The sequence below is a fragment of the Sphaerodactylus townsendi genome, linkage group LG03 (assembly GCF_021028975.2).
Source record: "Sphaerodactylus townsendi isolate TG3544 linkage group LG03, MPM_Stown_v2.3, whole genome shotgun sequence".
Lineage (NCBI taxonomy): Eukaryota > Metazoa > Chordata > Lepidosauria > Squamata > Sphaerodactylidae > Sphaerodactylus > Sphaerodactylus townsendi.
Window position 1 is genome coordinate 112,064,346 of NC_059427.1, and position 19,572 is coordinate 112,083,917.

The 19,572-nt window shown below is 43.7% G+C and overlaps 1 protein-coding gene across 5 annotated transcripts in view; it reads left to right on the forward strand.

Moving 5' to 3' along the window:
• NDEL1 (nudE neurodevelopment protein 1 like 1) overlaps positions 1-16,013 on the forward strand; it is a 38,986-nt gene extending 22,973 nt beyond the window's left edge. For 2 of the 5 annotated variants that reach the window (XM_048489946.1, XM_048489947.1), the window contains exons 4-10: positions 2,144-2,292; positions 4,226-4,362; positions 5,530-5,703; positions 7,249-7,340; positions 8,242-8,393; positions 10,490-10,619; positions 14,745-16,013. In XM_048489946.1, coding sequence (XP_048345903.1) covers positions 2,144-2,292; positions 4,226-4,362; positions 5,530-5,703; positions 7,249-7,340; positions 8,242-8,393; positions 10,490-10,586 — 801 coding nt within the window. In that variant the 3' untranslated portion in view covers positions 10,587-10,619; positions 14,745-16,013. Of the gene's footprint in view, positions 1-2,143; positions 2,293-4,225; positions 4,363-5,529; positions 5,704-7,248; positions 7,341-8,241; positions 8,394-10,489; positions 10,620-12,176; positions 12,202-14,744 lie in introns of all 5 variants that reach the window. The other 3 variants (XR_007243954.1, XM_048489949.1, XM_048489948.1) reach the window with 3 other exon arrangements.
• The last annotated feature ends 3,559 nt before the right edge of the window (positions 16,014-19,572 follow it).

Here is a 19,572-nt window from a genome sequence, read left to right on the forward strand (position 1 = left end):
CATAGGGGCAAAAAATCCAAACTTCACATACATGCTACAGGAATCAGTGCTATCAGTCACAGACCAGGAAAGGGATTTGGGCGTCTTAGTGGATAGTTCCATGGGAATGTCAACTCAATGCATGGCAGCTGTGAAAAAGGCAAACTCTATGCTGGGGATAATTAGGAAAGGAGTTGATAATAAAACTGCAAGGATTGTCTTGCCCTTATATAAAGCAGTGGTGCGACCGCACTTGGAGTACTGTGTTCAGTTCCGGTCGCCACATCTCAAAAAGGATATCGAAGAGATAGAAAAAGTGCAGAGAAGGGCAACGAGGATGATTGAAGGATTGGAGCACCTTCCTTATGAGGAGAGGCTGCAGCGTTTGGGACTCTTTAGTTTGGAGAGGAGACGTCTGAGGGGGGATATGATTGAAGTCTATAAAATTATGAATGCTGTAGAGAATGTAGACAGAGGGAACTTTTTCTCTCTTTCTCACAATACTAGAACCAGGGGGCATTCATTGAAAATTCTGGGGGGAAGAATTAGGACTAATAAAAGGAAACACTTCTTCACGCAACGTGTGATTGGTGTATGGAATATGCTGCCACAGGAGGTGGTGATGGCCACTAACCTGGATAGCTTTAAAAGGGGCTTGGACAGATTTATGGAGGAGAAGTCACTCTATAGCTACCAATCTCTGATCCTCCTTGATCTCACAGATTGCAAATGCCTTAGAAGCAGACCAGGTGCTCGAGGAGCAGCAGCAGCTATGAGCCATTGCTTTCACCTCCTGCATGTGAGCTCCCAAAGGCACCTGGTGGGCCACTGCGAGTAGCAGAATGCTGGACTAGATGGACTCTGGTCTGATCCAGCAGGCTAGTTCTTATGTTCTTATGTTCTTATGTTCTATTAATTTGATTTGGAGACTGTCTTTCATCTTAGACTCAGCTGACCTAACTACCTTTATCCATGCTTTTATCACTGAGACATGCAGGGCACTGGATATCGGGCTATGCTTAAAGACAACATGGAAGCTTCAATTAGTGCAGAATGCTCATTATCTTACACTATTTTGGGCATAAAATATCAATTTGAAGTAGTTATACTGATTTCTGACTTGCTTCCATATTCAAGTCATGGTGCATATCTGAAGGACCACCTTGTTCTATACATCATCCTCTGTCAGCTGCACTCCTGACAGCAGTTCCTTTTCAGTCCGCTCACAGAGTGTGGTGGATCTTCTTTGGCTCATTCCCAGGCCCTTTCATCTGTTATCCCATGTTGTGGAATGGAGGCAGCGTGGAAAGCACCAACATAACTGGCCTCTCATAAGACTTGTACGGTTACTATTTGGCAACTGATATTTTAGTGAAGGTTTGCTAATACTGGAATATACTGTATTTTGCTGGCAGTTAACATACTCTTTCTTTCCTTAGAGAGCTATATAACTGGAGATTTTACATTTTGTATATATGTGTGTATATATATCTATTTATAAAAGAGAGCCTTTGGTTCTTGGGCTACTTAAGAAAACAACAGCTACCATTGGCAGCTGATAACCAGATGATGGTACCCAAGTAATCTGAAAGTTATATGAGAGGTAGACTTGGATGGTAATCACTTAAGCCTAGTCCAGGGGTCTGCAACCTGCGGCTCTCCAGATGTTCATGGACTACAATTCCCCCCAGCCCCTGCCAGCATGGCCAGGTTGCAGACCCCTGGCCTAGACCTTAGGATACATTTCACTTAATTGAGGGGGTTTTTTTGTATTTACTCAAAGGTGTTTTAGTTTGCAGTTCACAAATGTAGCAGAGAAGCAGTCTGCTGCCTTAAAAAAATGAGTCATATTGGGTTCTATTTTGCCTGTCTTTTTGTTTAACTAGCCACTAAATGTATCTGCATGTATGACTGCTCATTTGGATGAAATGGTCTAAGGCATAGGTGTCAAACTCAGGCCCTGCAGGTGTTCATGGACTACAATTCCCATCAGCCCATTCCAGCAGCGCAATTGGCCATGCTAGCAGGGGCTGCTGGGAATTGTAGTCCAGGAAAATCTGGAGGGCCTGAGTTTGACACCTATGGTCTAAGGGAAGGCAGGAATATCTTTAAATTTTTGAGTTGGTTTCATAGGGACTGTTTTAATTCATTGTTGTTCTTTCAGGAGAAGCTTGAGCATCAGTATTCACAGAGCTACAAGCAAGTGTCTTTGTTGGAAGATGACCTTAGTCAGACACGGACAATTAAAGACCAGTTGCATAAATATGTGAGAGAACTAGAGCAAGCCAATGATGACCTTGAGCGTGCCAAAAGGTAATGGTCTTAATGTTGATGGTAGCTGGAAAATCTGTTTTCTGCCTGAGGCAGATGCTTCCATAGATGCTGCCTTGCTACTCAGCTGGTGTTTCTGGCAGCTTTGAAGTCACTCTGTATGCTACAAACATCAACTTGGTATTCACTTTGCTACCTCACTGTTCAGCAGGAAATATAAACAAATTTTGTTGCTGTTTCTACAAACTCAATCCATGTTAAAGAAAGTGTGGTTCTTCCTTGGAAGGAAAGATCTCGCCACTGTAGTTCAGGCCTGAGTAACAGCCAGATTAGACTATTGAAGTGCACTCTTTATGGTTCTGCCCTTGAAAACAGCCTGAGACCAGACAGTTTGTGGGAGTGACTTCTGCCATATACACTGCCCCGGGTGCTAAGGTCACAGGGGGCAGGGAACGGCCCTACTGGTGGTACCTTCCCCCACTGAAGTGTGGGGGTGGGGGCTGTGTGGAGGACTTTCCCTGCAATAGCTCCCACTTTATGGAATGCCCTCCCATTAGAGATCAGACAGGCACTGATATTATACCCTTTTGGTGCCTGGTTAAGACCATTTTTGCATGGGCATTTGACTGATTGATGCCATCTACCCTTAGACCATTGGCTTTCTTGGAACTGGCCCTCTACCTGTACCAGGGGAGGGAGAGAGTGGGTTTTTGGGTACTGAGAAATTGTTTTTAGGTATGTTTTAAAGAGTTTTTAAATTGTTATATGATATTTTTATTGTGATGCTTTATTTTATTGCAATGTTGATTTTATTGTAATATTGGATGTAGTTTTAGACTGTCTAACCCACCCTAGGATGTATTTGAAGGGTGGGATAGAAATCCACTTAGAGAAATAAATAATACTTTTTGATAGCTACAAGTTGGCAGAGAATGCTGTGGCCAGAATATTGACTGTGATAGGTTATAGGGACCATATCACTCCAGTCCCTTTCTATCTACACTGGTCCCCATCTTGCTTCTGTGTCCAGTTCAGGGTGCTGATATTGACTGTTAAAGCCCTGTATGGCTTGGAGCCAGCATGATCACTGCCACTGTCTTCAAGATAGCTGCTTCTGGTGCTCCACCATTTGAGGCTAATGCGGTGGCAACTTCTTGGTCATGGCACTGAAACTTTAAAGCCCCTTCCCTTGGAAGACTTGCCTGTCTCTAAAGTTGTTTGCACCAGTGGGTGTGGACTTAATATGTATATTTGTACTTTAAGTACTGTTTAATGACTGAAATGTTTGCTGCCTTTGGGCCCGTGAATTGGGCGGAAAGGCAGTATAAAAATATTTTACAAAAGCAATAAATAATAACATAAAAATATCATTTCCCCTTTGGCTCGGTTCCAGTTTGCGCTCCTCAGCAAGCACATTTGCCTCCTTTTGAATTTGTGGTACTGTCTGTGGCCAATGTTGGGCTGATTTTTCCCCTGGGCTGGGGACTATCCTACAGAATGTGCTGCAGGAAAATAGTTGACAGTTTTTGTTCTTGTAGAGCCCACAGGAAAATGGTAATATGAGATTAAATTAATTAGCCTGCTTTGGCATATTTTTCTAGACAGGAGTGTCTCAAACTAGAAAGTCCTGCTTCTAGGGCATACTTAGGGCATACTTGCCAAATATGTACAAAAATATGTATGTTTGATTTGAGACCTTGAGAACTATGTCTGGCTATATACTTAGAGATAATTGTGGATTTGGCCAAGAGATTTAACTGCATGTTCAGCTTTGGCCCTGTGTGACTTCATCATGGTGCAGAGTTCAGCTGTTTCATTTTCTTTTGGTCCCTAGATTTTAAATTTGCTTGTTGGATTGGCTTATTCTGTGGTATATTCCCAAACATACCATTTCATTGTCAAGTACTCACTGTGCTGCTTTCCCCACTCCTAAATGCATACTGAAGATTTATATCTTCTGGATGTTTATCTCTAGGGCTACAATCGTGTCCTTGGAAGACTTTGAACAAAGGCTGAATCAGGCTATCGAGAGAAATGCTTTTTTGGAAAGTGAGCTGGATGACAAGGAATCTTTGCTAGTTTCTGTACAAAGACTGAAGGATGAAGCAAGAGGTACTGTGTGATTTATAGCTGCTTATCTAGTTTGAGAAAAATTGAATTTAGTATTAACCTCATCCAGTTTTGTTGGCACTCTTGACTTTAGTTTTGCAGCTAATGTCCAGATGCATCGCTGTTCTTCAAGCAGGGAAGCCTGGAGGAGACGGCACCCCTTGAAACAAACTGGTGTACCATCAAATACTGTTACTATTGTCTCTGTTCTGTATAGACACACGTATGATTACTTATTGGTGACTTGAACCTCTAAATCAAATGAAGCCCTTCAGGGTTTGACATTGAGGCACACAGCTTCTGCCTGTGTGAGTTTCATATTACTCTATGATTTGATTTGGCCCGTGTTCTGGGAAGAATTGGAGATAGTATCCAGGTACTCTGGCTTAGAATAGAATAGAATAGAATAGAATAGAATAGAATAGAATAGAATAGAATAGAATAGAATAGAATCTTTATTGGCCAAGTATGATTGGACACACAAGGAATTTGTCTCCGGTGCATATGCTCTCAGTGTACATAAAAGAAAAATACATTTGTCAAGAATCATAAGGTACAGCACTTAATGATTGTCATATAGGTCTAGTAAGCAATCAGGAAACAATCAGTAGTAATGAAAACATAAAATGTAAAATCATAAAATAAAATAAAATAAAATGTCAGCACAGGCTATAGTCATACAGTCATAAGTGGGAGGAGATGGGTAATAGGAATGATGAAAAAAGTAGTGCAGTAATTATATAATAAGTATATAATAAATAGTTTAACATTATCGAGGGAATTATTTGTTTAACAGAGTGATGGCATTTGGGAAAAAACTGTTCTTATGTCTAGTTGTCTTGGTGTGCAGTGCTCTGTAGCGACGTTTAGAGGGTAAGAGTTGAAACAGTTTATGTCCAGGATGCGAGGGGTCAGTAAATATTTTCACAGCCCTTTTTTTGACCCGTGCAGTATACAGGTCCTCAATGGAAGGCAGGTTAGCAGCAATTGTTTTTTCTGCAGTTCTGATTATTCTCTGAAGTCTGTGTCGATCTTGTTGGGTTGCAGAACCAAACCACACAGTTATAGAGGTGCAGATGACAGACTCAATGATTCCTCTGTAGAATATCTTGTTGATATTGCTGTATTCAATAAGGGATAAGTCTGCAAAATTTTCTTCAAACCCTACAGATTTAAGGCAAGAACTGGCAGTGAGGGAAAGGCAGCAGGAAGTAACTCGGAAATCAGCCCCAAGTTCTCCAACTTTAGACTGTGAGAAGATGGATTCAGCTGTCCAGGCCTCTCTATCTCTGCCAGCAACACCTGTTGGGAAAGGCTGTGAGAACAGTTTTCCTTCACCCAAAGGTAGACTAAACAAACATGTGTGCTGTAAAGGTTGTGAAGGAGTTTATATACCCCTGTTTAGACCCCAGGTGTATAGCAGTTAAAAAGCTCTTGCATAACTTCAGCTTTAGTACTTCTGAAATATTGGCCCAAAGACTTGGAGGCAACTTCTGAGGTGTAAGGATTACTGCTGTTTTGTGCATTGTGTGTCTTGCTTCCATTTTGTCTCTGTTACTCTTGTTTCAAAAATTTACCCCATGTAATATCTGGGTTAAGAGATAAACATTCAGGGAACTGATGGTGTTGGGTTATGTACACTCGCACATGGTCTGATGCTGATGTTGGAAGGCAGCTTAGCACAGCCTTATTTTTGGCATATATAGGTATGTTCTTGCAGATGCCCCAATGGTTTTTATCTGGGAGGTGATGAGATGGCTCATTATTATGAAGAGAAGCTGGATCTGCTTCCATTCTCAGAAGTGCATTGCTGCCATCTTGCAAATTCAGTTGGAGGACAACTACGCTATATACTTCATATGACAGCCATTTCCTTGGGGCATGTGGAGTCTCAGAGTGGGAGTAGTCTCCATTCTACTTTTCTGAATGGAATTCCCAATGAACTCTGGGGTATTTACATATGTAAAAAAATCTATAGATTTGATCCAGTGCAAGGATCACAGATTTTCATCACTGCTCCCATCAGTCCTTTCTGACACCTAGGAAGTTTATTCACATGGTGTATCAGTCTAGGCTGTCGTTCTGGCCTTTCAGTAACTCTATAGATCACATAACAAGCAGACTACTGACTCCTCCAAACAGATTTTTTAAAATTCTGGAACAGTAGAAAGAAAGTCCTCTTAGATAATCAGGAGGGAGCAAATAATTCATAACAAACCAAGCCTCTCAGCACACTGAGAAAAAGAACCAGGGCCTCCTCCTCCTCCCCCACCTGCCCTTGCCTTCACTGACTTTCCTCATTAACCCACAGGTGACTCCAGTCATACCAGCCATTTACCACTAATCCAGCCTCAGCTGTTTTCATTCTGAGAAAGTAATCTTTTTTACAGGCAATGTTTCAACTGGTAGAGTTGTTTTATAATGTAACTCTTGCATACACATGGTCACATGTGTGGCCAAATAGTCTCATTGGTTCGAAGGCTGCAGAGAAAAGAGATCAAAATTGCCCTTCCTGCTTCTTCTGTTAGCAGAGTTCCTTTAACAGAGGGGGAAGCAATAGATGGCTTTGCCCCCTTTTCTCTCCTTACTGCAGCCTCCCAATCCACATGGCTATTTGTTCTCATTGGTGCTGCCACTCTGGTATTAAACTTTCCTGGGATCACAAAGGACTGCTGAGGGAGGGGGAGGTGGGGGCAAGTGGGGAAGATATGCAACTATCAGAATCCACATGGATGGGTCACTAATTCTAGCCCAATATGACTTCTCCCTGCTTCTCAGTACAGTAAGCCTTTACTGGCATAATAACAGAAAAAAGAAAAATATAAGAATATTGCAATGGGTTAAATAATAAGAAGCATAAAATACTAAAAACCTGATTTTGTTTTGCAGCTATTCCCAACGGATTCGGTACCAGTCCTCTCACTCCATCTGCCAGGATATCTGCACTCAACATTGTGGGTGATCTCCTAAGAAAAGTGGGGGTAAGAACCATACAGAGTTCAGGTTTGGATATGTTGAAATATGGTCTCACATGCTCCCTATATGCTATCACACGATTGGATATCTTTAGTATGAGCTGAAAGCCAAATGTTTACAGTTCTATCAGATGAAAGCCAGCAACAGGTGGTATGTTTTAGTAGTATAAGTGTAACATGAAATAGCAGGAGAAATGAAAGGGAATAGGCAACTTTTTGTATCAGAAAATATTTGCGGGAATTACAATCAATCTGTATAAACTTGGTTATTGGAACAGTTGTCTCCCGTATGTATGAAGGAGGCTGGGTGAAGCATGGATGTTCTGCTTTGTTCCAATTCCAATTCCAAAACCTTTATTAGGCATAAAATCAAGAGAACATCAAGCACTACCAGATGCAATAGAAAATCATTCTGTTCTGCTTTGTTAGTCGTACTGCAAACTGATGGGGGAGGGTTGCTTTTGCATTCATTTTCTGCTTGTGGGATCCTGGAGGCATCTGGTTGGTGACTGAGAACTCGTATGCTGGTCTAAATAGAGTTTTGGTCTGATCCAACAGGACTTTTCTTTTACCTGATGTTTTACTAGCTGCTCCCAGTTTTTTCAAGCAGTTTGCTGAAAGGTTACAAAACGCAGCTGCAGCTAGTATTCTGAAAGTTTTGAGGGATAATGAGAAGCATTGGCTTCAATTTCTGAAAGTTCTGTATTACATAGTCTGATCTTTTGAAAAACGTAGCTTTCACTCTATGGCCTACCATGAAACCTGGCAATTCTTGTTAAGAATGTAATGTGATTGATGGCCTGCCTGATACTTTGCTCAAGCTTTTTATCATGTTGATTCTTCTAATGCTGATTCTTTATTCTACATGAAGGCCAATTAATAGGTATGTCTTTTACTCTTTTCTCAGGCCTTGGAATCCAAACTAGCTGCTTGCAGAAACTTTGCAAAAGACCAAGCATCACGGAAATCTTATGTTTCAGGGAATATAAACAGCAGCATGATCAACAGCAATGGCATGAAGTTCTGTCATTCAGGGCATACAACGTTCTACGACAAAGCGTAAGTTTTGTTTGACCTTGGAACTTCTAAGAGATGGATTGCAGAATTGCACTCTAACAGGCAGAAACTTTCCATCTTTGACCAAAGACATCTTGCTTGTGTATGCAGACTCCACGTTGTTTATGGAGGCTTTCTTCCTGCCATGTTCTGCTAAGTCAGGAAATATAAAACTTGTATCTCTGAGGATGGCAACCTGAGCTGGTGTAGGAAACGAAAACAAATAGCACTGAGTCCTTTTGTGGTCTCCAGTGTCTTCCTAAACTAGGGAAAGTATTGATAGCATATATGGTCACATGCCTCCAACAGTACATAGTGCAGTCATAATTGCTAGGCCTGGACTGCAGCGTTTCATGCTTTAATTCCCCATCTCCCATCTCAGGATAAAAGTGGGAGTGACCTTTTGAGTGAGAGACAGGCATGTTCTTCAGCTGTCATTGGTCAAACCTGCCAAGTATCCATTTTTCTCCTCCTTGAACATCCCATGGAATAGGCTGGGAGATTGCAGATGCTCTTTTCTGGATATGTAAGGGTTTTGTAAATGGAGTGGAACCATGCTCCTTGTCTTTCCTGCACTTTGCCCCTAGTGAAAGCTAGTGAAACTAGCTGAAACTAGTGAAAGCAGACACAGGCAAATGAAATGTATCTTCAAAGGCTTTTACGGCCGGATTCAACTGGTTCTGGTGGGTTTTCCGGTCTGTGTGGCCGTGTATCACAAACTTCCCTCTGTGATACACCTCTGAAGATGCCAGCCACAGATGCAAGCGAAATGTTAGGAACAAGATCCACCAGACCATGGCCACACAGCCTGGAAAACCCACCAGAACCAGAAATTTATCTTGTGTAGCGCAAATAAGTCTTGTGTCCTCCAGGTAACTTTGTGTCAAAGCTCTGCTAACTAGCTTTGTGCCTGGTTGAATAGTGTTTTCTGTGTAGCTTGCTGACCAAGCCTATGTCTACAAGATTCACAAATGGATAGGAAATGGCTTGCAGACCTACAGTCCCATGTGGCGATTGTACTGGGTGTTTGATGTGCAGTCTGGCACTACAGCAGTGAAATATCGACTGAACTGCTGCTTGTAGTTCATGATCTCAAATCCTGTGACAAGCTTCTTAAGACTCACACTTGCTATTTTGAGCCATGCTGTGAACAATAAGCAGATTGCAGCAAGGGAAGGGTCATTTTTGATTAGTCAGATTCTTGTTCCATCTACATCCTTGGCTGCTTTGTGTTGTGTAAGGTGTTCTTGACTCCCAAGAAACATTCAAGGCTTGTGTGCATGTTGTGTTACCCTCTCTGTTCTCCATTGTGTCTAAGCTCATCTTACATTGGCCCAGTTTTCTTTCACCTCTCTTTACACCATCCAAACTTCTCCTTGAAATTTCTCCCCCAGGCACTTTCCTTTTGCAAAGCATTTCCTTAACCAGTACAGTGCACTTGGCCTGTATTTCTGCAACCATTAGACTTCCTTCTGTTTAATCCTCAGTGTTCATTTTGCTGTCCCTGGATGCCAGCTTCTATCCCATTTAATGTAGATGAGACCTCTGTATTGTGCTCTCTAGCAATACGCACAGAGTAAAATGAATATTGAACAGTATTGTTGGACATTTGTAGTCCTTCCTTTTTAAGTACTGGTTAGGTTAGGTGATCTCTGTGTTATTTAACAGTGTGACCTGATATATTTTTAAAATATTGTCTAAAGGTAAACTAGAGTTATCAGGAGAACAGCGTGTGCCATAAACACAGGCACACAGATCCTTGGGCAGCAAGGATTAGAGGTATCCAAACAGCCCAGAAGTGTGCAGGTAACATCAGTGGACACTTTCCCCAGTCGTTTCTGCTCTTGACCCTTGCACTCTGTGGCTCTTGTATAAGAGTCCTCTTCCTTTGCTGCTGCTTTTTCTCTCCTTTCCCCCGTTCTACCAAACTATGCACTATTTCCATAGAGTTGGGCATCCATTGGCTTACTGTGTTTTGGCTGCCATTTCTCCCGTTCTAATAATGCTGGCTGGGGCTGAGCTATAGTTTGTTGTGGCACAGAAAGTGAGTTCAGGCATGCCCTTTCTTTTCCTATTCCCCTCTTTTTTTCTCTCTCTAGCCCCTGTACTCTTCTCCCTGCCCCCACTTGTCGCTGGATCCTGAATCAGCCACGTATGCTTGTGGACCCGACCCTGTCTGCTGCTGCTGCCTTATGAAAAACCTGTGGTTGGGTGGTGGGACTGACTGAGGTAACTTGCTCATTGCTGTACTGCTGGCTTTGCTGCTGATGTGCTTATTGCTTTGTCTGCACAATTTTGCTGTCCAGGCTGTGGGAGAACCAGGTGGCCCACCAGATCAGTGTGGTGGGAAGAGTACCGTTTTTCTGAGAGACATCTGAAAAGCTGTCCAACATTACGTATACAGAATACATGTACATGAGACTGTCAGCATTTGTAGTTGTTAATGCTAGGAGAATATCAGTAGAGATGGAGATCTGAAAGAGAGCTTTGATCATGAAGGTGATTTTCTTCAAGGTAGAAAATATCATGTCTGGTATATTGATAAGCAAGAAATTACTTTGTGTGAAGTCGTCTCTGAGCTCTTTAGATCGACTTGCCCAGCTCAGTGGGTGATTTAATTATTTTCACTGTAGTTTAAATCAAGCCAGAAAGCACAAGAAACAACAGCATCTACAGAGCACAATTCAGCCCATGGAAAATTGTTTGGTCTGCTTTGTATTAGCTTATCATTGGTCCCCTCCTTTCTTAAATTCTGATAATTTTGTATTCAACTACTTCTAAATATCTGTCCCCTTTAAACATTCCAAGGACTCCACTAGCTTTGTTTCCAGTAATATATAAAGCTTCAGAGGGTAGCTTTGTTGGTTGGCAGTAGAACAGCAAGTAGGCTGTTTCCGCACGGGCAATGAATGGCGACCTGGAGACTGTAAAAACGCCGTCTCCAGACCGCCATTCGCACGGGGGGCGCAGCTGCAACGCAGCCGCGCCGCCCTCCCGGCCTGAAGCCAGCGTTTCCCCAGAGCGCTTCCCAGCTCTTTGGAAGAGAAAGCAGCGCCGTGAAGCTGCTGCACTGCGAGCGAACGGCAGCGGCTTCACTCCGCCTCCCCCACCCGGCACTTACCTTGTCGGGCCTCTGGCAAGCGCGTCGCCGAGGCCCTGGGGACTTCGCCCCCCTACCCTACGCCGCTGGAGCGCAGGCACGCGAGGGCCAGGGGGCGCGTGTCCCCAGGCCTCGGCGGCGTGCTGAAGCGCCCGAGGATACCGAAGTCGGCGAGCGCCAAGCGGCTCTGTGGCGCCAGCTGCCTGAAAACTGTTCCCAGGACTTGCGTCCATGCGCGGACAGTCGAAATGCCGCCGGCGCGGCTGTTTTCGCCTTTGATAGCGAGAAGCTTGATGTAATTCAAGAGACCACAAGATCTTTGGGATGTAAGCTTATGAGAGTCAAATCTCCCTTCATCAGAATGTGAATGCATCTACATTCATGTTTATATGTAGGCACAATTCTATGTGCCATTAGTGAAAGAGGAAATAAAACACTTTTTTAATAAGTTCCCAAAATATGGTAGAAAGCAAACAGGATTCACTTTGGGTAAGCCAAACCTTGCTGTTGCAGTGCTATGTATTATGTTCACTAGAATTTGGGAGATTTTCCCTGTAGGCTTAAGAACCGGTTCTTAAATAGCCTCCCAAAATTCACTGGTGGCTCTGAGTTTTGTGGCTTCTGAATATGCTTCTATTGTTAGTGGTGCATTTACTTGAATTGTTTCCATTCTTCTGTTTGGCTAGGTCAGATTCCCTACAAATGTCATGGGTAACTGCATCTGTTTGGCATGATGTTTGGTCAGTGCTTGTTGACATGCGTTGACTTTGGAGGGCATGGCGCTGAGAAACTAATCTTGTGCTGTACTTCAAGTTAATTTTTGCCATGTTGACTTTATATGACACATGGTCACACCTGGAGCAGTGCTTCTTCTCTGTTGGACTGTCCTCCTTGCATGCCTTATGAATAGAATGAGTGGCACACAACTGGAAGAAGATGGGTGATTCTGCTTTTGGAGTGAGGCGAAAAGAGCAGCTTGACCTGTGATGCCACAGGGGGTCCTAAGAGAGATTTGTCATCCCTCATGCATTGCAGATAGGAGACTTTAATGGTTCACCTGCCCTGGCCAATTACAGAGGAAACTGAGCAACCAAAAGATGTGTAATTCAGCTCCTGGCTGTTACCTAGTAATCCCTTGTGTGGCTAGCCCTGCAGTTTCTAAAGGGGTTTAATAGGAGTGAGCAGGCTTGATTGCCTCAGGCTGGTCTGGTTTCTGGCTCACTTTTAGCTTAATCCAGAAACCCCCTGCTGCCAAAGCATCTACTAGAGTTGGTGACTTGGAAGTCAGAGTCATAACTACTGGCCAAGACAGATCACCATATTGATTCTACTCTGTCCAGTTCCTTTGTAAGTTAATATTCATAACTGTGGTACATCTTCTGTCAGCAGTGTAAACAGGAATAGCCTGTAGCCAACATATGACCAGGCATGTGAGTGGCAGAACGTGTTGATAACTTGGATTTCACTGGAGGGTACTTTTGGTTTCTGACTGAAAGAATTAAGCTTAGCTAGAAACTAAACACATACTAGAAAAAAAAAAATAAAGCACTGTTGAAAGACTCCTTTCAATGTTGTGATACTTGCAGATTTAACCCACATTAAGATACCTGGAAAAATCACAGAATTTAAGGCCCTGTAATAACTGAGAGCATGACATTGATCTTGCTGCAAATGCCTGAACCCAAATTCCTGTGCTCAATCTGACATCTGACTCCTCTTTTCAAAAATAGGCCTGGCACTCTTGGATAGTACAAAACAAAATGCCAGGATACGAGCTGGTTCTCGGCACATGATTCTACTTCATGAATCCCAACATGTTTTCCCACTGTTACCCAGTTCTGTCCTTTTTCACTCTTGCCTTAAAAAAAACATTCCTCAGGAATTGGAAAAAAGACTGGAAGTATCAAAAGCACATTCACCTAATCTGGAAGCCGTGAATCACTGTTTTCCTTACTTATGACTTTGAAAATGCCTACATTGTATAAACCTCCTCAACCCCACTGGTATTATCCATGGGTCATTTTGCACAGTAAGAAAAATCTCTCTTCGTGATCTGTTTAATCCTAATGATCTGTCTTGGCTTTTGTTGTAAGATGTAGTGGGGGAAGGGTAGAGGGTTTTCCTTTCCTGTGCAGCCTGGCAGTGGGGGACTGTAGCAGTTACTACATCGGTTACTTTTGAATCTGTACTAAATGGGGATCTGAGTCAAGATTATGGGAACAGAGATAAGTTTGATGTGTGCCCATGGGGTTGTGTGAGAGTGCAGGGTAGAGGGTAGATCATTACATGGCAACTTCCACAGGACAACAACAAGTTATCACAATGCTGCATTATATGGTAAGGCTACAGACATCTTAATGGGGCAACATGTCTGTTGCAGACTCCTTTGTTTGGGCAAACTCTGGATCAGGAGACAATTCTGTTCCATTGAGCCCAAGGGCAAAGCTTTCTAAGCTTACTGCTGTCCTGCTGGTTTGAACTCTTCAAAGAGGATGGGATTGGGAAAAGATCTGCCACATCTCTTTGCCATATAGATTCCAGACATATCAATAATTTTTGGATTCTCCCATCTTGGCTGTGTCAATTGATATCTCTGTACAGCCCAGAAACCACACAACATCCCAGTGATATCTCTGTCTTTAGCTTTTACTGTGGCAGACGGAACTGCAGTATTGCATGAGTGGGTAGCCCTTAGAACAGTAGTGGTGAACCTATGGCACTCTGTGGGCATGCGTGCACAGAGTTCATCATGTGATAATAGTGTAATTATTTCAGGGAGGTTATTAGCATTAAACCTAAGACCTAGTTTTGGGGAAGAAGTGTAGGTAACCCTGTTAATCGCTGTTAAACTCTACTGATTTTCAGGTGAAGAACTAAACCTGGGAGTAAGCTTGGTTGCTGGCAATGGGGCCTGCTTCTGAGTAAACCCTCCTAGGGTCATGATTCACCCGTTGGAAGCGTTGCACAGTTGCTTCAAAGCAAAGCCACCAACTACCACCAAGCTTAGTCCCAAGTAATGTGTATGTCTTGGAGCCAACCGTGTTTTTTCCATACTAAGAGCACCTTCAGTAATTCAGGTTAAATTGTCATGTTGGCACTTTGCGATAAATAAGTGGGTTTGGGGTTGCAGTTTGGGCACTTGGTCTCGAAAAGGTTCGCCATCACTGCCTTAGGAGATGTGTTCACTTTTGTACCCAATGCTGAAATGTAACTGAGGGTGCAATCTTTGTCTGTTTGCTTCTTGTTTTCAACAGGGCAGTCAATGGCTTTGACCAGGGCCCGCCACCAGGTCTAGGAGGTTCCAGACCCTCATCGGCACCGGGCATGCTCCCACTGAGTGTATGAACAATTGCAAGGCCACATTGTGACTTGAAATTCCTTCTGGAAGGAACAAGGAAAGAGCTGCTTGCAATACTTTTCCATTAGTGCCCCCTGCTGGAGTTGAATGGATGTTTCATCACTCTGAAGCTGCCTGGAAAAGATCCCAGCACACATACAGCACTCCTTACGTCAATACAGTCTATTTTCTTCTGTTTCCATCGTGGACATTCTTTGACGTGGTCACCGCTGATGTCTCACACGATGCTGGAGTCACACTTGCCCAAATCACCTTGTTCTGTCTGCCGCCGCCCCCCAATTTTGTGAGTTTGCTCACATGGGTCTGCATTGATGCTGACTTGTCCCTTAGCAACGCCTCTCCCCCACCTTTTCACACTGCTTTCTCCAAACTTCACATTTAAGCATACAAAGATCCTCTGTGCTGCTTTCTCTTTCCCAGAATAAATCTATTCGTGTTAAAAAGCAGTTGGAGAAGGCCTGGACTTCTGTGTCCAACTGGTACACACGGGTTTCAGTGTGAACTTGTATTTACAGAATGGCCCTTCCACACTCCCAATGCAAGTGATGTAGGTGAGGGGTCCTGGGAACTGACCCAGCACCCGTGCTAAGGCTCTGAGATGTGGGCCAAGGAAAATAGCTAGATGTGGAGCATGAGAAACATAGGTGTGCAATTATATATTTTGCCACTAAAGCTGCTGGTTTTTCAAATGGATAATTCTTATCCCAGTTTTACCATTCTTTTTCTGTCAGCTTCATCCCATTCAGCTGGTGTTGCCTGTTTTATTTCCAGAAACCAGCATAGGCTTGGTCTGGTTTGTGTGAGTTGCTTGTGAGCAAGGGAAGGAGGAGGAAGTCAAAGCCAAGGCAGGCTTGGGGGAAGGGGGAGGGGGCAAATGTACCACTCACTGTTTTGGATTTTGTCTGCCCTTTTCCTGTGCATCCTTTGCTGCATTGACTGTTTACATTTGTTTTACTGTATATAGGTTTGTAAACATAATATCTTTGCCTAAGATGTTTGTACATAACTTGGGCTTTGTAGCTTTATTTATTCAGAATCTCTGAGGCATGTTTTCCCTAGGACAGTGTATCAGGTTTCTGTGGTGACTGCCATCCTGTGGTTCAACAAGAGAGATGGTCCAAAAATAAAGATCTTTTAATGTGGACACAGTGGCTTTTGCACAAAACATGTGTCTGCTGTTATTTTGTGCTCTGAATGAATGTGGTTTGCACCAATGGATACAGTTTCAACTTGAGGATGAGGAAGGAGCTTTTTTCAGGATTGCTCTTGATATGTGTTTATCTAATGCTGTAAACTTGTCACATTTATGAAGGGAAGTTGTACATACTCCCCCCCAACCACTCCACGACCAGATGGTGATCAAAGCTGTTAGAAAACTACCCCCACCCCCTAAAATCTGTAACTAGAGATACTATATGGCTGAAAAAGTGAAGAAAAACAATTGTGTCCCTTGAGACTTAGGGAGTTCCTTTCCAATTCCTCCTCCACCAACTAGGGTGGGGAAGGATATCTTCCAATCCACCGATGAGAAGAAGTCTTTACATAAGTGTTGTGTTGTTCTCCATCAGCGGAGGAAGGTATCTTTGTATGGAATACCAAACATGAAGCCCAGTATCATACCTATGTATGCGATGGATACCTTGGTAAACAGGGTTGCATATGTACTGGGCACTCTAGCAAAAAAATGCAGTAATCTCTGAGATTGGAGAAGACTGCCCTAAGCCAAGGAAATGCACGCGCTGATGTATCTGGTTCAGTTTAACAATGATGCTGTCTTTCCCTTGTTGGGTAAGAATGCAGTCAACAGAAATTCAGAGATATGCAGACTGTTACCTCTTAGGTAGTTTTGGGAGGGCTGTAACCAACTGTGTCTAACATGTGGGTGTTCTGTGAGGGAACAGGGAACCTATGAATAGTCAGTACCTGGCACCCAGAAGAGTTCATTCTGATACATTCCAACTGGAGGTAATGGTGAACCCCTAATATACCTGCAGTAGGTGTACTGTTTTCTTTGCTCAAGTCTGCCAGTGGAAAACCATCCAAGTAGCTTGGTAGATTGAACAGGCCAGCCAAAACTGATTGGAGACCTTTTCTGACTAGCTGTGTGGTGTCATCCATGCAAAGGGGCAGAGCCCATCCCAAAACATAGGACCCGTTGACAAATATCATAGTCCATTGGGAAGATCTCCAATGGTTGCTGTGCCCTCACTATCAGGTTGCAGAACGAAGGTCTCTTTGACCAGAGGGACATGATGAAGATGTTCTGTTATTGTTCTTGTATTCTGTTGAGCTCCCTGACATAGGGAGGTCATAGAGGAGCCTTTGTTTCCTGGGGGTTGAGAAAACACCCTTGTCTTCAAAAATGTGGCTATGCTGTAATTGTGGCATACTGTTGTTGCTTGGGTATGCCAGGAGGACCAGCTAGGGCCTCCTGGTCACTTCAAGAAAGACTCTGGTATTTTGAGTCCTTCACCTAAATCTGAGTCCCACTAGCTGAGCAAGTCTGCCTTCAGGTTGTGAAACCCTAATGAAATTGAGCTGAGTGACAGGAAGCTAGTATTTTGCCCACACTGAAGTAGTAGAGTGGCTTTCTGTAAGGGAGAGCAAGACCTTGCAGGTCCCTGACTGCTGAGATCTGTAGCTTGTGAGGAAGTAGGAGAGTGAGTCTATCCAGACTTGCAAAAGTAGCACAAGCAAAATTGCTGTCTGTTCCAGCCACTAGATGCTGTGCACTATGGGTGTGTAGCATTTCTTTTGGTGATTTTTTTGTATGGCTTTTAAAAAACTTGGAAGTTTTCAAACCCCCCTCCCCCTCCCCCTCCCCTGCCAAAAAAGTAGAACCAATGTGTTAGCTTTTTTAGGTTTCAAAAAAATGTTGGTTTTTAAAAGAAAGAACCCCCAAAATACAGCTGCCTGTGGGGATAGGGAGACCCAACTCCCCTCCCCACAGCAGCTCTGCAAATTTACATGCAGGCTGCATGACACCTTGTGAGGTAGGTGGGGTAGTCTCTAATCTGGAGAAGCAGTTTTGATTCCTCAATCCTCCACACAAGCAGCGGACTCTTATCTGGTGAACTGGATTTGTTTCCCTGCTCCAAACAAGAAGCATGCTGAGTGGCCTTGGGCTAGACACAGTTCTCTGAGAACTCTCTCAGCCCCACTTACCTGCCAAGGTGTCTGTGTTGGGGAGAGGAAGGGAAGGAGTTTATAAGCAACTTTGAGACTCCTTACAGTTGATAATAGCAGGGCATAAATCCAAACACTGCATTGGACTTAGCATGAAGGCATCTTCTCTTGCAGAGGGGCAAAGTCATCCAGCCTGGTTAGGTCACGCCTGCAACTCTTCTGAGCTGTAGGGGGGCATCCCCTTTTAGTCATACAAAAGCCCTGCTCCCTCTGTACATTAGCTATCTCACTTGCTAAATGGTACCAGAAATAGGGTGGGAAATGGATGACTTTGCCCCACTGCAAGAGAATATAAGAACATAAGAACAAGCCAGCTGGATCAGACCAAAAGTCCATCTTAGTCCAGCTCTCTCTGCTACTGCGCCAGTGGCCCACAGGTGCTCTTTGGGAGCCTCAAGCATGTAGGATGTGGAGCGCAGAATGGCCTTCTAGGCTAAGTTGCTCGATCACCCTGGTCTGTTAAAAGGCATTTGCAATCTCAGATCAAGGTTGGAGGATCAAGATTGGTAGCCATAGAATTGACTTCTCCCTCCATAAATCTGTCCAAGCCCCTTTTAAAAGCTACATATCCAGGTTAGTGGCCATCACCACCTCCTGTGGCAGCATATTCAAACACCATTCACACGTTTAGCATTGAAGAAGTGTTTCCTTTTGTTGAATCCTAATTCTTCCCCAGCATTTTCTGCAATGAATGCCCCTGGTTCTGTGGTGTTGGCCGAGAAAGAGAGAAAAATTTCTCTCTGTCAACATTTCTACCCCATGCATAATTTTGTAGACTTCAATCATATCCCCCCCTCAGCGCCTCCTCTCTGAACTAAAAGAGTCCCAAACGCTGCAGCCTCTCCTCATAGGGGAAGGTGCTCCAGTCCCTCAATCATCCTTTTGTTGCCCTTCTCTGCACTTTTTCTATCTCCCTCAATATCCTTTTGAGATGCGGCAACCAGAACTGGACACAGTACTCCAAGTGCGGTCGCACCACTGCTTTATATAAGGGCATGACAATCTTTGCAGTTTTATTCTCAATTCCTTTCCTAATTATCCCCAGCATAGAGTTTGCCTTTTTTACAGCTGCCATGCATTGAGTTGACATTCCCATGGAACTATCAACTAAGACGCCTAAATCCCTCTCCTGGTCTGTGACTGATAGCACTGACCCCTGTTTTAACAGTTAAGTCCAATGCGTCATTCTCCAACAGTGGGGCTCCGTCATCCAGGCCGGTTACATACCACAGCCTCCAGCTTAGGCTGGGTTACAGTTGAGGCCTCTAGCTCTGATTATGTGAACTAGAAAACACAAAATGGTTAGGTCCTACCTCATAAACCAGAATGCACAACCTACTGCCATAGTGTCCAAACTTTGCCTTTGCTGATTCATGCTGGTAGTGTCTGAAGAAAGCACAAAAGGCGGACCATGTAGCTGTTCTGTGTACCTCCCCTATGGGAGCCTTGGTGGAGAAAGCTGTAGAAGTGGCTGCTGATCTGGTCAAATGAGCCATGATGCCCAAAGCACTGTCCCCTGACCTTCCTCGTAAGCTGTC